General features: G+C 41.2%; 1 protein-coding gene across 1 annotated transcript in view; it reads right to left on the bottom strand.

The window, feature by feature from the left end:
* Positions 1-17528, bottom strand: part of TRPC7 (transient receptor potential cation channel subfamily C member 7) — a 63823-nt gene that overhangs the window by 12764 nt on the left and 33531 nt on the right. The window contains exons 3-6 of the mRNA XM_041397746.1: positions 16385-16549; positions 10507-10723; positions 5579-5812; positions 3500-3764 (exon numbers count right to left, since the gene is read on the bottom strand). Coding sequence (XP_041253680.1) covers positions 3500-3764; positions 5579-5812; positions 10507-10723; positions 16385-16549 — 881 coding nt within the window. The remainder of the gene's footprint in view (positions 1-3499; positions 3765-5578; positions 5813-10506; positions 10724-16384; positions 16550-17528) is intronic.

Here is a 17528-nt window from a genome sequence, read left to right as displayed (position 1 = left end):
AGTCTTGTGCCTTCCTCTTTAAAAAACCTTAAGGCATCCTTTCAGATTTATCTCCTTAAATGAGTTTGAGAACTAACCCTGCCAAAAAAAAGCAATGCAGTCAATGTAATCTACAAAACTATCGCATTTTGACAAAACAAAACAAGTAGAAAAAAGCCTTCAAGCCTCGAAGTAGCTTTGGCACTGAACAGTGAGTCACATTTCCCTTTGGGGAGAGTGAGACAGAAAACCTTGCCTTGTAGCCCTCAGCCTGATTTCTGATGCAGAAAGCAAGATGAACACAATCAGCCTTGCCTCCATTTCGATTTTGTTTGCATAGCATGTTCTTAATTACAGGCTGTTTCAAGAACTGTGTGCTGTACACAGCATCTGATAAACAGATAAACATAGCTGGTGTGGTGCTGTGGAAATGATCTGCTCTTCAGCACTGAAGAACTTCCAAAAAATTTTGAAATAATCTCTATATTTAACTGTGTGGAGTAAAGACAACTGCACCCTTATTTCCTTTGCTTCCAGAACATCAAAAGGAAAGAAATGACAGAAACTTCATATAATAACTCAAATCAGAGGCCACTGGGGTGCTATGTGCTTGCTCTGTAGATGAACAGAGACGAAATTGAGTAGACGAAATTTCAAAGTACAGTAGCAAGGGAGGGCGAAAGTTAAACCAAATATTCACTAACTATTATCATTAGAACTAAGCAAGCAATCCCCTCAGTGTACACTCTTTTTTTTTCTGCTTACATACTGCCCTGGGAAGGTGTGCTTTTCTTAAATGTGTAATTTGAATTTTAGTGAGCAGCTGTTTGTCTAAGGTTTCCCACTGAGGCAATCCAGGGAGCTGTCAATGCTGTTTGGAACTGCCCACAGTCAATTATGAGCACCAATCCAGTGGGTCTTTTTCTGTCACAACTGTCCAAGTGACCTCTGAGACTCAGGTCCCACAGTTAAACAGTCACAATTCTGACTGCAAAACTCGCTGTAAAATTTTATCCATCCTCATCAAAATTCACAAGCACGCTCCCAGGAAATGCCTTCTGTGATATTGCTGCAGTCACAGAAGGTTATGAGGACACCAAAGTAAGCATGACCCCTTTTTGCCCCAGTGATTTTTCAGGGAATGAACAGCTGTGATACCCAAGCTCTAGTACCAAATCTTCCTCCTTTCCATGAGTAAGCTGATGGCAGCAGGAGACCACCACCTTCAGCAAGGCCAACAAGCAGCCACCAAAAATAGAGCAGGAAGCATTGCTACAACTGGTGTCTGCCCATCTGCCAAAACAACCTTGTAATTAGCTTATTAATATTGTTTGAGACTCTCTACCTCAGGGCTTCTAGTTTGTTGCATGGAATGTCTAAGAAGGATTTTTTGAATGAATGTAAATCTATTCTCTTTGTTTCACATGATGAAAGGGCTCATTTTCACTGATCATCATTTGCCATTCCTGTGTGTTTAAATAACCAGAAGAAAGTAAGTATTTTTAAAGTCTCTTCCAAATTCTTGAAAGGAAAATTTATGCTCATGGAAAATTTGCTTTATAACAACATGAAGTTCCCCCAGGATACGTCAGCAGGCTGAAGTTAAGGAGGATCTCTCCTCAGTCCAAATATCTCTTGGGCATTTAAAGCAATTTTTACTCCAGTAAGCAGACATAATTTTCGTGAATGTTTGATCATTATTTCAATCAAAAGACAGTAACTACTGGAAGATGCACTTAGATAATGAGTGCTAATAAGAGAGCTACTGGGCTGAATTGCACCAGTGGCTGGAATTTGTCAGTGCTGTTCTCCAGAGATGTGCCTGGGGGATGCCACAAGTGAGGGCTGCTGTGCCACCAGGTAGTCAGGGATGGTACTGCCTTGATTCTCATTAACTCTTGTGCTTCAAGGGCATCTTCTTCTTTTCAAATCTGAAGCAAGTCCCATCCCACACACTCAGTTCTCTTCTCCCTAACTACTGAGAACAGATAGATGTAAATGCATCTGGTCTCAAAAATCCTTCCATTAAAATACACCCTGAGGCTCCAGGAGAGGTCTAGAAGGCAAACAAGGCTCAAACAATTTGGCTCAACAAGGGAAAACAAACATTGTGTTACAGGTTACATGAGGCACAAGAGGGTGGTGTGGTAAAACTGTAAGGCAACAGCCACTTGCAGGACAGAAATGATGCTGGAAAGGTCTTTTCTCCAAGAGGAGTGATGAGCTTAGCCCCAGGCTCACTGTGTGACACGTTCCAGAAGTGACACATCAAATGTCTGCTGTGCACACAGTAACCACTGGGGACTCAGGCACTGTGGCTTGGGAGTGGCTTCCTGGAAGCCAGCAAGGGGAAAACATCATGTCAGCTTCCCACAGACAGGAGTGTGGAAAGGAAAGGTCCCCCTGTGTCCCTAAGGCAAGTCAAGTGGATTTGGGAGCCACAAAAGAACTGTCCCAGTGCTGTGCTGGTGCCACACTGCAGTGAGGGAGGAGGCTTTCCCTTGGATGCATGGGACACATCCCTCATACTCAGCAGGACTGTCCCCTGCTCTGAAAACCCCTTCAGGACCTCAGCTGTCCCCTACAGGATTGGGACTTGTGTTCTTGGGGTCCTGGAGAATTGAGACTGCATTTTGCCCTGCCACCAAAGGGTTGTAAGATCAAAAGCAGCCTCACTCTGAACCTATTCCATTGGAATTTGCCAACCTCTTTCTCTTCCCAACATGCCTGCCAAGGTGAAGGAGGGACCCCCAGCACAGACAGCTCTACAGGGCTGGGAGTGCTGGCAGGGGAGCATGGCCCAGGCTGACCCACTGTGGGGAGGAGCCTGGTGTGATGCTCTGTGCAGCTTTCACATGGCTTCTGCTGAAAAGTTCCCAGTCAGGGCATAAACCCCACATCCCAGGCACCCTGGGTGGTTTGCTCTGTTTTGAGCACCATGGCCAGCAGCTGGCTCTGCAGAAGGGCACCCAAAAATCACAGCTGTACTGGGATGATGTCCTAAAACAGACCACACAATTACAGAGTATTCTGAATTGGAAGGCACCCACAAGGACCATTGAGTCCAACTCTTAAATGAATGGCCCCCATGGGAATTGAACCCATAACACTGTCTCTCAGAGAAGAAAAAGCCTTCCTTATTTTACATACATTTCATCTTACAGGTTTAAGAACAGTAATCTTAGGTTTAACTTCTCCACTGCTTCTCTTGAAACATCAAACTGAACATCTCACAACAATTTCCCTGATCTGCTATTTTGATTTCCAGAAACAACTGGTTCTGAACTGCTCCTCTCCCTGCACTCAGGCCTAGAGCTGGCTGCCAGGGCTGCAGTCTGCGGCACAAGATTCCCTGTCAAAACCTGGGTGTGATTTCCCCTAACAACTGCAGCAGGAACCCCTGAGCCCCAGAAGGGCCCGAGCCCTGCAGAGCAGCCTCCTTCCCTCCTTCCCTCTTTCCCTCCTTCCCTCTTTCCCTCCTTCCCTCCTTCCCTCTTTCTCTCCTTCCCGCGGTACTCACGTTGTAAACGCGGGGTTGTACTTTGCACCCAGGTAGTAAGAGTAAAGGTTGAACATCCCAATCATGAAGGCTAGGAACACCATGATGAAGATGACCATGAATTTGAAGATATCCTTCACGGTCCTCCCCAGAGAGATCTGCAGGGGGCCGAAGCTTTCGTTGGCTGGAAGAATGTAAGCAATGCGGGAGAAGCTGAGTACCACAGCTATGGCATACAGGCCTTCTGAAATGATCTGGGGATCCGAGGGGAGCCACTTGTTCCTGGCTAAAACAATACATGTACACTAGGTGTTAGTAACAAAAAGGGTTAGGTGGAAGCTGCTATGATAAATGACCTTTTTCCAGACGCAGTCTTGTGTTTGGGTGGGAGTTAAAGAGGAAAAAAACCAACTTTGGGGCAATTGTACAATGGACCACAACATGCTGTACAAATATGGTGAATCAGTTGTATTTTTCACATGGTAAAGGCAGGAAATTACCAAATCACTGGGATTTACTGAAGCCACACAGTGAAAAAAACAGCATGGCTTTAAACAAATTTGATATTTTCTGTTTCCTAGTTGAATATCAGCTGTGCTGTGCTTTCTCCATTTGAAGCTCTTGAGATGGAAAACCAAAACCACTAACAGTGGAGTATAGGTGTAACTGTAGATTTGGATACAGGGCACGGTGTCAGTATTTGGAAAGGAAGCATTAGGGAGACCAAGATCTTCTATTCCCACCATTAGATCAGAAAGTTAGGATTTGTTCAGATAAAGCAGGTATAAACATTGTGTACCATTTTAATGTTATCTCTAAATTCAAACCAGTTTCTGAAGTCTAGTTACCCTAATATTTTTACTTTAGAAAGCTCTAGATATGCATCATTTACCTAATCTGCTGAAATGTAAATATTTATAATAATACATCGTATAAGTGTCCTTGCATCAATTCAGGTTCTTGATGGAAAGATTGTGACTCACAGTTAAAACATGTGACATCTTCAGGGCCACAGCAGCAAACTTAGGCATTATTTGCAGTAATCTGAACCAAAGGAAAAGCAGCAGATGGAGGAATTCACAGGATCTTGTTGGGATATTCTGTTCTGGACCCTTTGCACCTTTGTGTCATGAACTCACTTTAAATGGGTGAGCAGCAAGGCAGAGAGGGAGAAGCCACAACCTCGTCTTGGCCTCTTGCTGCGTGGGCAGAGAGGGAGGCACGAGGCTGAGCTGGTGAGGCCACCCAGCTCCTGTGGCTCTGAACTGCTGTCTGTGGGTCAGGCCCATGGCTCTGGGGCTGTGTGAATCTGCAGTGGAGGAGGTGCTGCCTCAGCTCTCCTGTCCAGCCCAAGCACAGCACCAGAACAACCACCTTACAGGCCTGGGGAGCCACTGGTGCTGCTTGGTGCCCAGCTCTGGAGCTCCTGCTGCCCCCTGTGAGCAAAAATCCCCATGGGTTTTGCCCAGGTGCCATCTAGAGCTTACAGAGTTGTGCAGTGTCTCCAGCCCCTACACGTGTGTGAAGCTCTGGTCATTTCTGTATAGCGAAGGAAAACCATTTCAGCCATCCAAAAGAACATTTTCAAGGCACTGCTGTGCCTTGCATTTCCCAAAGTCAGCACTTATAGACGATACAGGCTCTACAAAAATGTACGTTTTGATGAGCAGCAGCTATTTTTATTGTTATTCTTATTTATTTTTGTAGAGGTGTTGGATGTAACAGAAATGCAGTTACTGCAGCCTCAGATTCTGTGTTTGTTCACACATTTCCCTCCTCTCTCATTTGGAAAGCCAAGCAGATTATTTCATATGTAATTTAAATTCCATTCTGCTCACTCAGAGTTCCTGATTATCTGTTGCTCAAGCTACATTTTTAGGATGTGATTGACCTGAATGTAGCCATAGCACAAGAGCAGAGGCTGAATGAGGTTCGGGTCCTTTCCAACTGGTTAGGAAGATGGCTGGAATGGGTAGATCCAGGGAAAACTTGGTTTTTTTAGAAAAAACTATATAAATATCACAAAAAAAAACTGCTTTCAGTACTGCCACACATTAACCTAAAAGAACAGGAAGTATTAGAGAGCAAAAAGCATCTTACCATAGGTGAAGTAAGCAACTTCAGGGGGAAGGGTGACATTATTGAGGTCATCATCCTGAACGTACTGATCTACGTACTGTTGTGCCTCAGAGGCTTTAAGAAAAGCCATGAACCTGGCAGTGAATGATGCCACGAAGATGGACAGCATCCCAAAGTCCAGCAGGTTCCAGAGATGCACCACATATTCACGTGGACCCTCTTCCCAGATCTCCTTGCACTCTGACCATATCATACCTGTGGAGGGATCAGAGCATCTTGAGCTGGCAAACACAGAAGGTGTTTCTGTATTCAGACAGGTCTGTTTGTTTCCTGCTTGCAGTGGCTTCTAACACTGAAGCAAAAGACTCTTTAATTAAACAAATTAATTGAGAACGACTCGTGCCATCTTTTCTTAAAAATTAATACAACCTTTTCTGCTTATGAAGCAGAAATCTCAAAATATAAGTCAATGGAAGTAGTATAGTCAATGGAAAAGCTGATTTCTGATGATGACGGAAAAAGCACTGTTCAGAAATTCTGATGACAGCAGAAAATTCTACTACTGATATAGTCAGAAAAAATGTAGATTTCCTCTCTTGTTCCCCAGAATAACGTTCCTGCACCATGGCACTGAAGATGACACTGCTTGCTCTGCTGCTCTTTTCCTCCGTCCCTAAGATAGTGGGTGTGTCCATTTTGAGAATGCAAACAGAACTGTTCAAGAATAAATTTAATATGATTAAAAAAGAGTAAGGCAGAAATTCTGTCCTTCCAATTTCATAAAGCTTTTGATATTAAATAATGAATTTCCATATATTAAAGTGTGAAGTACCACTTTGAAAACACTTTTAGCCCAAATTTATGATTTCTGACAACAGACTTACAAATAAACCTAAATGCCAAACCCAGTGAATTCAAATGTTTGACATCCATGTCCTACTGGGAAGAGCTGGAGTGGACAAGTGAATTCAGTCAAAGAGCTCAGGTCAGATTCACCAATTTGCCCAACTTTCAATTCCAGCAGGGCTCCAGGGCCAAAATCTTATTCCTGAATAGCTAAAGTGTTGGAATATTTAACCCACTGATAAATATTTCCTGCACTCTACCCAGTCCTGTTTCCATAGCAGCAGCAAAATTCACATTTAATCAAGGAGCAGTGCCTGCCAATTTCCATGTGACCTCCTGCAATCTTCTCCATTCTGTGAACTGCTTTCATCCTCTGTGCTGGAAGCTCTCATGGTGTGGGATGTAAATGCTTTTGCTTGGCTACTTCTGAAGCTCCTGGAAGCAGGGGGTGTCCCCAGAGGTGCACGGGGAAGTTGGGTTACAGAGAGGGAAACAGGTCAGTGGGAATTTAGCCCGAGGGTGGAGGAGTGGAGAACTGCTGCTCTCAGTCCTTGTGCACAGGGAAGGATTTAAAGAAAAAAAGGAAAGCTGAACTATCCACAGCACCATCAGCCAAGGTCACAGCGAGCCTGTGACCTCCACAGCCCTGGAGATGTACCCTGATTTAGGTCTGTCCAGGGAGATCTGCAGAATGCTGAGCAGGGGGCAGGAGAGGAGCCTCCCAGCTCTCCTCCTCCATGGTGCTTGGCTGTGTAAAAGCAGGAACTTCATCCCACACTGTCACTCACCATGAGCGAGATTTAGTAAAAAATAGCCTAAGGGAGAAGGTGGAAGAATTGGTCTCTCAGGAATTTTCCTAGAGCAGGGATGAAATATTAAAGAAACATTTCTGCCTTGAAAAAAAAGCATTCCAGAAATGATGGATAGGAGCCATTAGCCCTCTGCATTATATGTGTGCTTTATAAAGGTACTAAAGCACTTAAGGAAATATCAGATGTGTGGTAGCATTGCCCAACAAAACACTTGTTCACTGATGACCAGAAATGATTCCCATCCAAATTTATTTCTAATTTTGCTCACTTAATATACCTAAATCACAAATTAATGAAGTAAGAAGTATCTAAAAGTGAGGAGTCTGACTAAAATTAGAACCCCTCTGTGAAAGTAACATGCTATTGGCCTATAATTTCCACTGTTCTTTTCCCCAACTTTGTGGCAATCCTTTTTTAAAAATGTCTTTTCAGGACAAGTGGAAAAGTTACAGTAATTACTTGGTCAGTACTGCTGGGTAATTGTATATACATTGTGAGAGAGTAATTCAAAGCTCCTCTTTAGTAAAAGTATTGAGAAGAGAAAAATCAGCTAAAATTCAGGGGATGGAACATAAGATGAGGTATTAGAAAAAAGGAGAAGTAGTTAGACAATGCAACTCTGCCAGATTGCAGTGTGGTGTTTCTGAGGCCCCCAATGGCTCTGGCAGGGGATATGGGATATTTGGGATATGAGCAGCTCTAGGCTCCAGCTTCTGCATGTCTGTTGTTCCCACAACAGGGATAATCAGAAATGTCACCTCGATGGGCAATTCTGGTTTCAGCAGGGGAAGGAGAGTCAAGATACAGGCACAGACCATCTGGAAGAAAAATGGGAGTGTGCAAGAAGTGTTGTTCACCACCTGTGCACAAAAAGGAACAGTTTGTCAGATTTTTATATCCTCTGGCCTGGTATGTAAATCAGGAGCAGCCGATGTTGCAGATGCTGCCTTTGAGCCTTCCTGGTCCACCAAAGGCTGTTGGATTAAGAGATTAATAGTGCTCAGATTGCATCTACCCAGAGTTCAACTGCTACCCTGGCTGCTTTTGCAGTGGGGATTTAGAAATAAACAGCCCTGCTTTCAGCGCACACTTCAGTCCATGCTGTCCATGAGGAAAATGCCAGCCTTCCTCATTTGAAGGCAAGAGCTGGGAAGTCCTGGCCACAGGGAAGAGGCAGCCAAGGCAAGTAATGAGCCCTGGGTGCATGAGCCAAAACTGCTGTGCACCATGTACAAAGGGAATGTTGGTCTTGTTTAACCTCATGAGATCCCCATGATTCCTTAAACTTGTCTGGACAATTCATCCCATCCTTCAGGTGTGTCAGCTTCAGCATTTACCAGAGGCACTTGAGCCCTCTGTCTCTGCCATCAATGCTGGTGTTAAATAACACTGGTCCACATACCCCTGAGGGACACCAGTTGTCACCAATGTCCATCAGTGGACTCTGAGCCAGTGGCCACACAACTCTCCAACACTTTCTTACACACCTATCAGCCCACTCATCAAATACATCTATCTCTGATTTAGAGAGAAGGATGTTGTGGAGATCCATGCCAAAGGCTTTCCAGAAGTCCAGTTAAATGCCATCTGCAGCTTGTCCTTGTGCACTTACACAGTCACTCCATCAGAGAAGGCCACTAGGTAGGTCTATGTTGGCCACTTTAATTATATTTCTACTTGCATATAGGTATTTATAATATCTGTAAGATTGTAGCACCAAAAGTTGCTACCCTTAGTGCTTTTACAATCCTTGAAGTTCAGGGTCACACAAAGGGCTCAACAAGTGCAGGTGTTTGCAGGCCATGTGCACCAAACTATCACCTCAGTATTGCTGAAACATTTCTTGGAGGCACACAGGTAAAATGGCCAGAAAAGATTGTCAGTGCAGATGTAGGCAGTCATTAGAAAATCTCATTATATTCAGGAGTCTGTACAATGAATCATCTTTCTTCTCCCAGAAAAGTGAAAACCTTCACTTTAAATGAAATGTTTTCTTCTTCATCTCTCAGGAACTCAACAAGCAGACAGATACCTACTGCCTATAAGAAAAGAATACCTAGTTTAAAATCTAATCATCTTGTCCAACTGATTTAATATAATTTTAAAAATATATCTTACAGTCTTACTATATCCAGTCTGGCATCTATTCAGTATTTTCTAGCCTAATATCCTGTATGGGATTCTGATTATCACAGGGACAGGGAACAAAGAAACATTGGCCAGGAAGTCATCAGATAGAGCAGCCATACCCTATTTTTCAGGGGAATTTAATGCCATCAGTACTTATGGAACAGTGGAATTATTTTCTGCAAGAAGAGAATCAAAATCATGGTGGTGAACAAAAATAGCTACGGAAGAGGTATACAAAGATTCTACAGAGTTGATAAGCTCAATTTCCCAATAAATTCTCCTGAACTTGTTTAGATTAGTGGTTCAAACTAAGTGACCTGCCAGGAGTAAATGATGCCTGTAGGAAAAGTGAGACATCTGAATTAGTCTGAAACTCCTTAGAAATTTGACTTGTGCATGTGGCACACTTTCACACTCAAAGGGTTCACCCACAAGAATCCTTACTTTGTAATTGCTGAATGACTTAATTTCTTTTGTAAGATTTGAGCACTGCACTGTCCTCTCACCAGTACAAATTTCGTACTATGAATTTCATAAAATCTAGCTCTTACTTGCCTAGGTTTCATCACTAGAGCTTGGAGGGCACTACAAGAAAAGCAAATGACGTTATACTCATTTTGCAAAGACACTGAGGTTCAGTGAATTACAGTAGGATCCCATAGCAGGGTAATAAATCAGACAGACTCACCACACTTCTTTCTGCTCACTTTGTCCCAGAGTGAAGCCACAGGTTCCTATTATAATATTACCTTCTTTAAGATACAATGATTAAGCCAACAGAGAGAAATAGGCAACATCTATAGCATTTACGGTGGAAAGTGGAAAAATCAGGTAAATGAGAATTTGCTAAGCATCATTCAATGTTTTCAAAAGTGGTGGCCAAGATCAACGTCTTTTTCACTCCTCTTTTAATCAAAACTCTTGACATCAACCTCTAGACTCATAGTAAGTTGTTTCAGTTTTGAGGAGTTTTCTTGGTTTGGGTTTTTTGTTTGTTTAGCTTGGGGTTTTGTTAGGTTTTTTGTTTGGTTGGTTTGGTTTGGCTTTTTGTTTGGTTTTGTTTTTGTTTAATTTTTCTTTTGTCTTGTCACTGTGTATCATGCTATTCCTAATGAGGTTGAATTTCCACAGAGGACTTGTGGACATTTTGGTTTTACTTACCCAATACCCACTTCATGATCAGCAATTCTGTCCATGAGAACTGGGTTGTTTTGACTCTGAATATTTGTTTTGGATGATCCGTGATGGTCTCGTTGGGGAGATTTTTGACTCCTTCAAAGCGATCTGAGGCGTTCACTACTAACAGTCCCAGGAAGATTGTGAAAGAAACTGCATGAGCCACAAACTTCATGAAAGGACTGCGGAGGGTACGTCCCAGCTGCAATGGAACATGCACAGTCATAAGGTTTTTATTTACCCACCTCCTAGACATTTTTTCACTATAAAATTTGAAACCTTTTGCCCACAGTGAAAAGGATTCAGTAATTCATTTTGGATCATTAGCTAAATCGGGTTTAGATTTGTTCAAGTTGTTATTTGCTGTTACCAGACATTATGCATTGGGTAATTTTCTATGCATGGCAATGTCTTACAGTGCCTCTTTAAACCCACATGTAATATCTAATTGCCCTGGCCATATGGTGAGTGGAAAATGAAGAGACAGGACATTTATATGAGAGATGTTTGTTTGTGCATGTGTTATATGAATGCACTCATGTGTCAATATAAATCCTAATGATGGACACAATTCTCATCCTTACATGTTAGAATCTTTTATTAATGGTGAATTCTTGGTTCATTATCAATGTGTAAGAAATAGCCTTCTGTTTAAATATGCTTTAGTAATGCTTTTCAAATCTTTGCTATGATAGTCTTCTCTCATAATTAGTACCAAAGCTGGAGAATTACTCCCAGAATACAAGGATTTATTTCAAGACACTAAGCCAAGAACAAGAGCAGCAGGTCTCTTCACTACAGATAATTGTTCTGCTCTTCTTGACAAGCTTTCTTGGTTAATGAATTTAAATATCACTCTTTAAATTTTAAATTTTCTGTGACACAAGAAAACATTACTTCAGAATGATGGAAAGAGTAGAAGCATTTTCAGGAGCAGTAGGGTCAAAGCCTGTAGTGTTGGACACAACAGGGAGCAATGGAAAAGCTGGCCTGGATGGGGTCTTTCCAAACTCTCCTCAAAGCCAATTGGATTTTTTTTTTCAGTTTATTACTCATTGATTCATATTGATGCCAAGATATCATCCATTTTTTCTTAATATCCACTGATTTGATAATAAAACTTCATAGGAAAAAGGACATAAAAGGAAATTATTTGTTTTTGTATTTATCTCCAATAGCAGATTAATTCCAAGGAGCCCTGGTCTCTTCTTATGGCAGGACAGGAAATATTTCAAAAGCAGAGGTGTCTAGGTCTAGCAGAAATTCAAAGGAAGTATTAGGATTCTGGGATTTATTTGTTTTTCTTATTAGAGTTTATAAAATGTCAATAAAATATTTTATAAAGTTGACAGAATAGGAAATCCTATTGGAAAATGTGCATGCTTCTAAATACTGAAGAGACTTTCATTAAAGAAAATGAAAATATCTGCTCTTTCCTGAGGTCCTTATTAACATTCTCTGAGGTCAGTAAGAACATGTTTAGTTGGGTAGATATTGCACTGACTTGAAACCCAAGTTTATTTAATATTTTCTTGGAATAATATGGCAGACATAGGAGTGGGTGAATTGTTAAAACCAATCTCAACCCTTACAGCTCTGGTTCACCTCCTGTGCTGTCACCATTGGTGTCATTCTCAACAGTTCTTTATGGTTGATGTTGTGTAGATTTTTGCTTTGTAGTAGAATTTATAATTTCAGTACTGAGCTCCATGGGGTGGTGGGATAGGTCTGAAATCACACAGTTTTCCTCCTATGACCTGAGAGAGTTCAGATTGCAAGAGTAAAGTGGAACACCAGCCATGAATCCTTAGCAAGAAGTTTTTAAGAAAGTGCATTTGTAATCCGTATGAGACTCATTTCTACCCTGAATTCACTAAAAGAAGAAAAGCAATACCTATTGAATCATGAATCCTCTCCACAGAGACTTTTCCTGCTGTCTACAGAAATGTTAAAAAAAGACCTTAGATTAAAGTAGCATAGTCTCAGTTATCAGAGAAATAATCCCGTGTATTACAGAACCAAATGAATTCTGTGGGTAATTTCCCTTACTTCTCTCATGATTTAACAGAAATCTGCATTTAGTTAATGTAACATCAGCCATTTGTCCCATTTATTACTGCAGAAAGCTTACCATTATTTTTTTGAGCTGACACTTTCTATATCTTCTCAGAAATCTAATTTTTAGCTAAGAGCTACAGAAGGTGTAGACTAAAATATTCTAAAAATAAACAAATTATGAAGTGTCAATTCCTCCAGCTAGTCTAATGCTTTATGACAATAAGATTTTTCAAACAACATGATACAGCTAAACACAAGGTGTGTAACTGCATGAGTGTATAAATTTCTTGATTTTTTAGAAAATCAAAGTACCACCTTTCATCAAACCAGGATTGCAGGGTAGTGTCTGGCTGTTACTGCTAAGATAGAAACACTGACAGTGTGTGAATACAAAGGTTCATTCTTAAGAGAGCAGATAATTTCATGACTTAGCATCCTATCTCTATGATAGAAAAATAATGAAGCATACATTCATGTCAAAACAAAAATATATAGTGTGGTATCACTACAAATTTTTTCAGCTTGAGGAGGTGAGAACAAAAAAGGCTAGAAGCATAAAGAAAAATCCATTACTAAGCTCAGTACTGTGCCTGTAGCAGAAGCATGAAGGATGCTGTTGTAGTGATCTCATTTATTTTAGGGGTCAAAAGGTACAGATATGGCTTGGGCAGAGGCAACCATTAAAGTTCCAGTGCTTCAACAGTGCAGAGTCTATTGCAGTGGGAGCTGCACTCCACAAACCCCCAGTGTGGTCTCAGGAAATGAGAGAGGGCTGTGTGTGAGTGACCTCTCGGTGTTGTGATGTTTGAACGCGCACTTCAACCAACCCGAGAAAGAAAACACACCTTGAAGCTCAGCAGACAATCCAAACAGCCCCTCTTGCTCTTGTCATTACATTTTCAGGCAACAGACTGTGCAATTTTTCTATCCAATCTCTTTTCTCTTTTCATTACCAATGAAAAAAACGTTTTGGAGACCAGCATCAAAAGCAACAGCTTATTTCAGAGTCACGGCCTCCAGGACATGGATGAGTCAGCAAGGATATTTCCGGACAAGATAGGCTTAAATTTCATGGGTCATGAAGTGACTGACTGACACTAAAACTGGTTTTAATAAATCAGTTCTGTGACACTGAATTTAAAAAACATGTAAGGTTGAGGTACAAACTCCAGTCAATACTATGCACCAATTTTTTGTGGGTAGTATTTGGTACGGTACCTTCTAACCCCACAGAGCTTTATTAAAGACAATTTTCTGTTGGGGAGGTCAGGCATTAAAGTATGTTCCTAGCTAAGATACATCAGTGAAGGAATTTTGAATGTGAAGGCCTCTATTACTCTATGTGAAACTGCAGAATTCGATCATCATAAGAATGTGACACACAGTAGTGTTGCTCAGGACAGCTCCTGTTGCAGTATTCCACATTAGAAATTTCCTCCATTTTTCTCACTGCCTTGTTCCAGAAATGAGCCCCTGACTCATGCCTGGGCACCTATGAGTCTCTGAAGACAGGCCTGATTTAAGTCAAATGTCTTAATTGATTATTACTGTGGAAAAATGATTTCTTTGCCCAATTGTGAAAACTCAAGACTGCTTCCATCAGTAAAAACCAAATAAAAAACTCGTAAAGTCGACCAGGACAAAACTGGGCTGCTCAGAGTGGATATGCTGCCTCTGTAGAATTTTCTGCAATTACACGGTGAGAGGATAGGAGGCTCTTGGATCAACCTGCAGCCCTTGAAATTAACAGTGATGATTTTGGGTGAGGTACCAATTCTTAGGGAAAAAATTGTGTTTGTGATTCAGTTATTTCTATCACAGGCCCCAATCAAAAATCAAGACTATATTGTTCTGATCAAGGCAAATCCATGCATTAAAAGACAATACCTGTCTGAAAGAAATTTCAATTGGCCTTTGTGCTAGAAGGTTACATGTGGTTTTTCACAGTCTAGTGGGGTGAAAAGGAAGGAACATTGAAAAATGAGAATGCATGAAAGGTTTAGGATAATGAAATCAGAGCTGATGAAAAGTTAACTATCCCCCTCCCCCCATTTTAAAATTTTAATACACCTACCTCAAGAAATTAAAACCAAGTAACTTTCCAAATAATTTCTTACTTCTGCTGTAAAACTGTTTTAGTTTTAGCAGGAGGTTGTCTCAGTTTCTTTCCTCTTAGTTTTTATGTTTTTGTTTTAAATTCTCCATTTATTTATAGTCTAATTGTTCTTCCCAACTATTGCCATATTAATTTTGAGACTGCACCACAAATGTTGCTCTTGGCTGGTGTGCCAACTCCCAACACATTCACCAGAGGTGAAGGAAATTAAACAGCTTCATAAATCCTGGCTAGACTGCGGTCTGACATGAAGGAATCAAGGTGATAATTCCACACAATAATTCCCTCCATGACCCAGCCAAAAACACCCACAGCACAGCCTGGCTTTGGCATGAACTTCTCTGTGAGCACCTCTGAGTCCTGGCTGGTACCCATGAAAAATGAGAGGTTTTGTGCTGGTACAGACCTCGAGGAGATGAAGTTACATCCTCATATCCTCTAACACAAAGTATTCCTCCTGGAGCCATTCTGGAGGAGACCAAGGCTTAAACGTGTTTTGTTATCTCAGATGTACTGAAGGACTTTTTCTGATTGTGTTAATATGTATTTCAAATTACAGTCTTTCCTCAATACTAATTGATGGATCTATAACTACTTGAGTTTCACACATTTAGAAAGGATTCCTCACTGTTTTTAGAGGAAGTGGAAGAAGATCCTTTAAAGACTGAATAAAATACCAGTGCCAGGGGTCATTTTTATCAAATTTAAGATCTGTGACAAGCCTCCTGCAGAAGACATCTACCTTGTAAGGGATGATATTGCTGGCTATTGCTGAATGTAAAATGGTCTTCTCCCCTGCCACCCCTTTTTCTGTGGCAAGATCAGTGACAAAGCTCTTTATCACTCAGCCACACACTTATTTATCTCCACTTGTTTGAGCAGATTCTTTCAGGATGAAACCCCTACAGACTTCATACCACAAACAACTCAAGATTTTACCTAAGCTAATGTTTGGCTCTGGTCCTTTGACCTCTAGGTCTCAACAAACTCTCCTCCACAGGAGAGTTTAATCTATATTTAGGTATACAGCAGTACTCCAAGTTGCATCATCTCTTCCCTCAAAACCATAAAGATTTTATGATTAAGTCTAGTCCTTGCTGCAACAGTAACAAGTTGCCTGGGGCTTGCCAGAGTTTCAGGCCCATATGTCATAATAATGTTCCACTAAATAAAACCACAATAATGCTGCATTAACTAAACCCACAACAATGCTCCACTAACTAAAACCACAAGCTCAGAAAGAAGGAGGAAAGGTAACAAAGGAGGCCTGAAGAGGGGAGGAACTCACAACAAAAAGTGCATGAAGGAAGAATTTAAACATCAGAGTTAACTTAAACAAGAATCTCCTCCTTTAGTTATTTCCAGTTTTGGTGGCTCTTCTATTTTTTCTTCATTTCACCCCTATGTTGTTATCTCCTACACATTACTTTTTCCTTTTGTTTTCCTGTCACCCACCCCCTCACCCTCTTTGCCCACCACCCCACTTCTTTCTCTGTAAAGATGAACCTCAAACCATGACAGTTCCATTTGTGTCTGTCAAGCAACACCCCAAGCTTGCTCTCCCCCGGGCCAGTCTTAGAGGATACCACGAATCACTTCCCAACATCTTTATGGAAAAATCTGGGGTTTCACCCAGCAGGCCCTGGGTAAAACTGCCTGTAACCCCCCCAGACCATCAGGAGTTTGTACCTTGCTGCAGGGAGCAATCCAGTAGGCTATGGCAAGGAAGGGCAGCCCGATGGAGACCCCAAAAACAGCCAAGAACTTCACAGCTATGGATTGCTGCCGTAAGCCTGAGAGGTTTTCGTACCACATGGTGAGCAATTGCTGCTGGCAGTTGGGGTGAGCAACAAACTGTAAGAAAAGCAGAAATAGAGACATCAGTGGCATTGTCTGAAGAGGAAGAGATTTCAGGGAATAACCTTCTGATCTTGCCCATGGAACATGACAGGTCATGTCTTTGTTGTCCATAAAACAAACAAACAGAAAACTGCAAACAGGAGCCCCAGGTGGTGGCAGAACGTGCATCACTTCTGCTCCTTGTCTTCTCTAGAGAAAAGCTATTTTTGTATGACTAAAAAGCAGAATGTCTGAGCCAAACCCCAAAATCCATTAGTGGTTAGCACTGACAAAATGCATCTGAGCAAGTTATGTCTCGGGGTAAGACAGTGTACCCTGAGATTAGAAAAGACACAGAGAGGGGCTTGGAAGTCAAGCTGAAAAACATTGTGGTGACTTTGCCAAGGCCATTGACAAAGAAGCTGATATTATATTGTTCTATTCACTTTGTAAAGACCCAAAGGGAGCCATTCTGCAGGGCTCTCCTGAAAATTATGTGATCTGGCTGGTATTTTGCTACTTTAAATGCTTTATCTGTGAGTGCCTTTCAAAACATGACAGCTCATTCTTTACTGATAGGACAAAAAGACAAATTCAAAAGCAGTAGGAAAAGCTGTGGTGCTCTGGTACAGAAAGTACCTGTTTTGTACCCTGTAACTGGGACTCTTCAGTTTACTGTTCTGAAGTAAAAAAATAAAAGAGGTAAAAGTAAATGTGAGTGGCAGAAAAGTGAAAAGGGCAGTTTCTTAATGGCAAAATTACAGCACTACCAGATCCTACCTAACAGTTTTATAATAAAAGATTAAACTTTAGTTCATATTATTCTTTGAGTTGATTGAATTTAGAATGTGGCTATTTTAATCACAAAGAAGAATACTTAAAATGCAAAAGAATAGAAAGAAAAAATGAGAAATAAATATGTTGCTGGTGCAGCTAATTTCATAAGTAGAACTGAGGGTTTCATTTATTAGTTCTGTGGATGAATAAATGTTCC

This window comes from Onychostruthus taczanowskii, unplaced genomic scaffold, assembly GCF_017590055.1.
Source record: "Onychostruthus taczanowskii isolate IOZ18803 unplaced genomic scaffold, ASM1759005v1 scaffold14, whole genome shotgun sequence".
In the NCBI taxonomy this organism is placed as follows: Eukaryota; Metazoa; Chordata; class Aves; order Passeriformes; family Passeridae; genus Onychostruthus; species Onychostruthus taczanowskii.
Note: the sequence above shows the minus strand (reverse complement) of the source record. Positions and strands in the feature narration are given on the sequence as shown.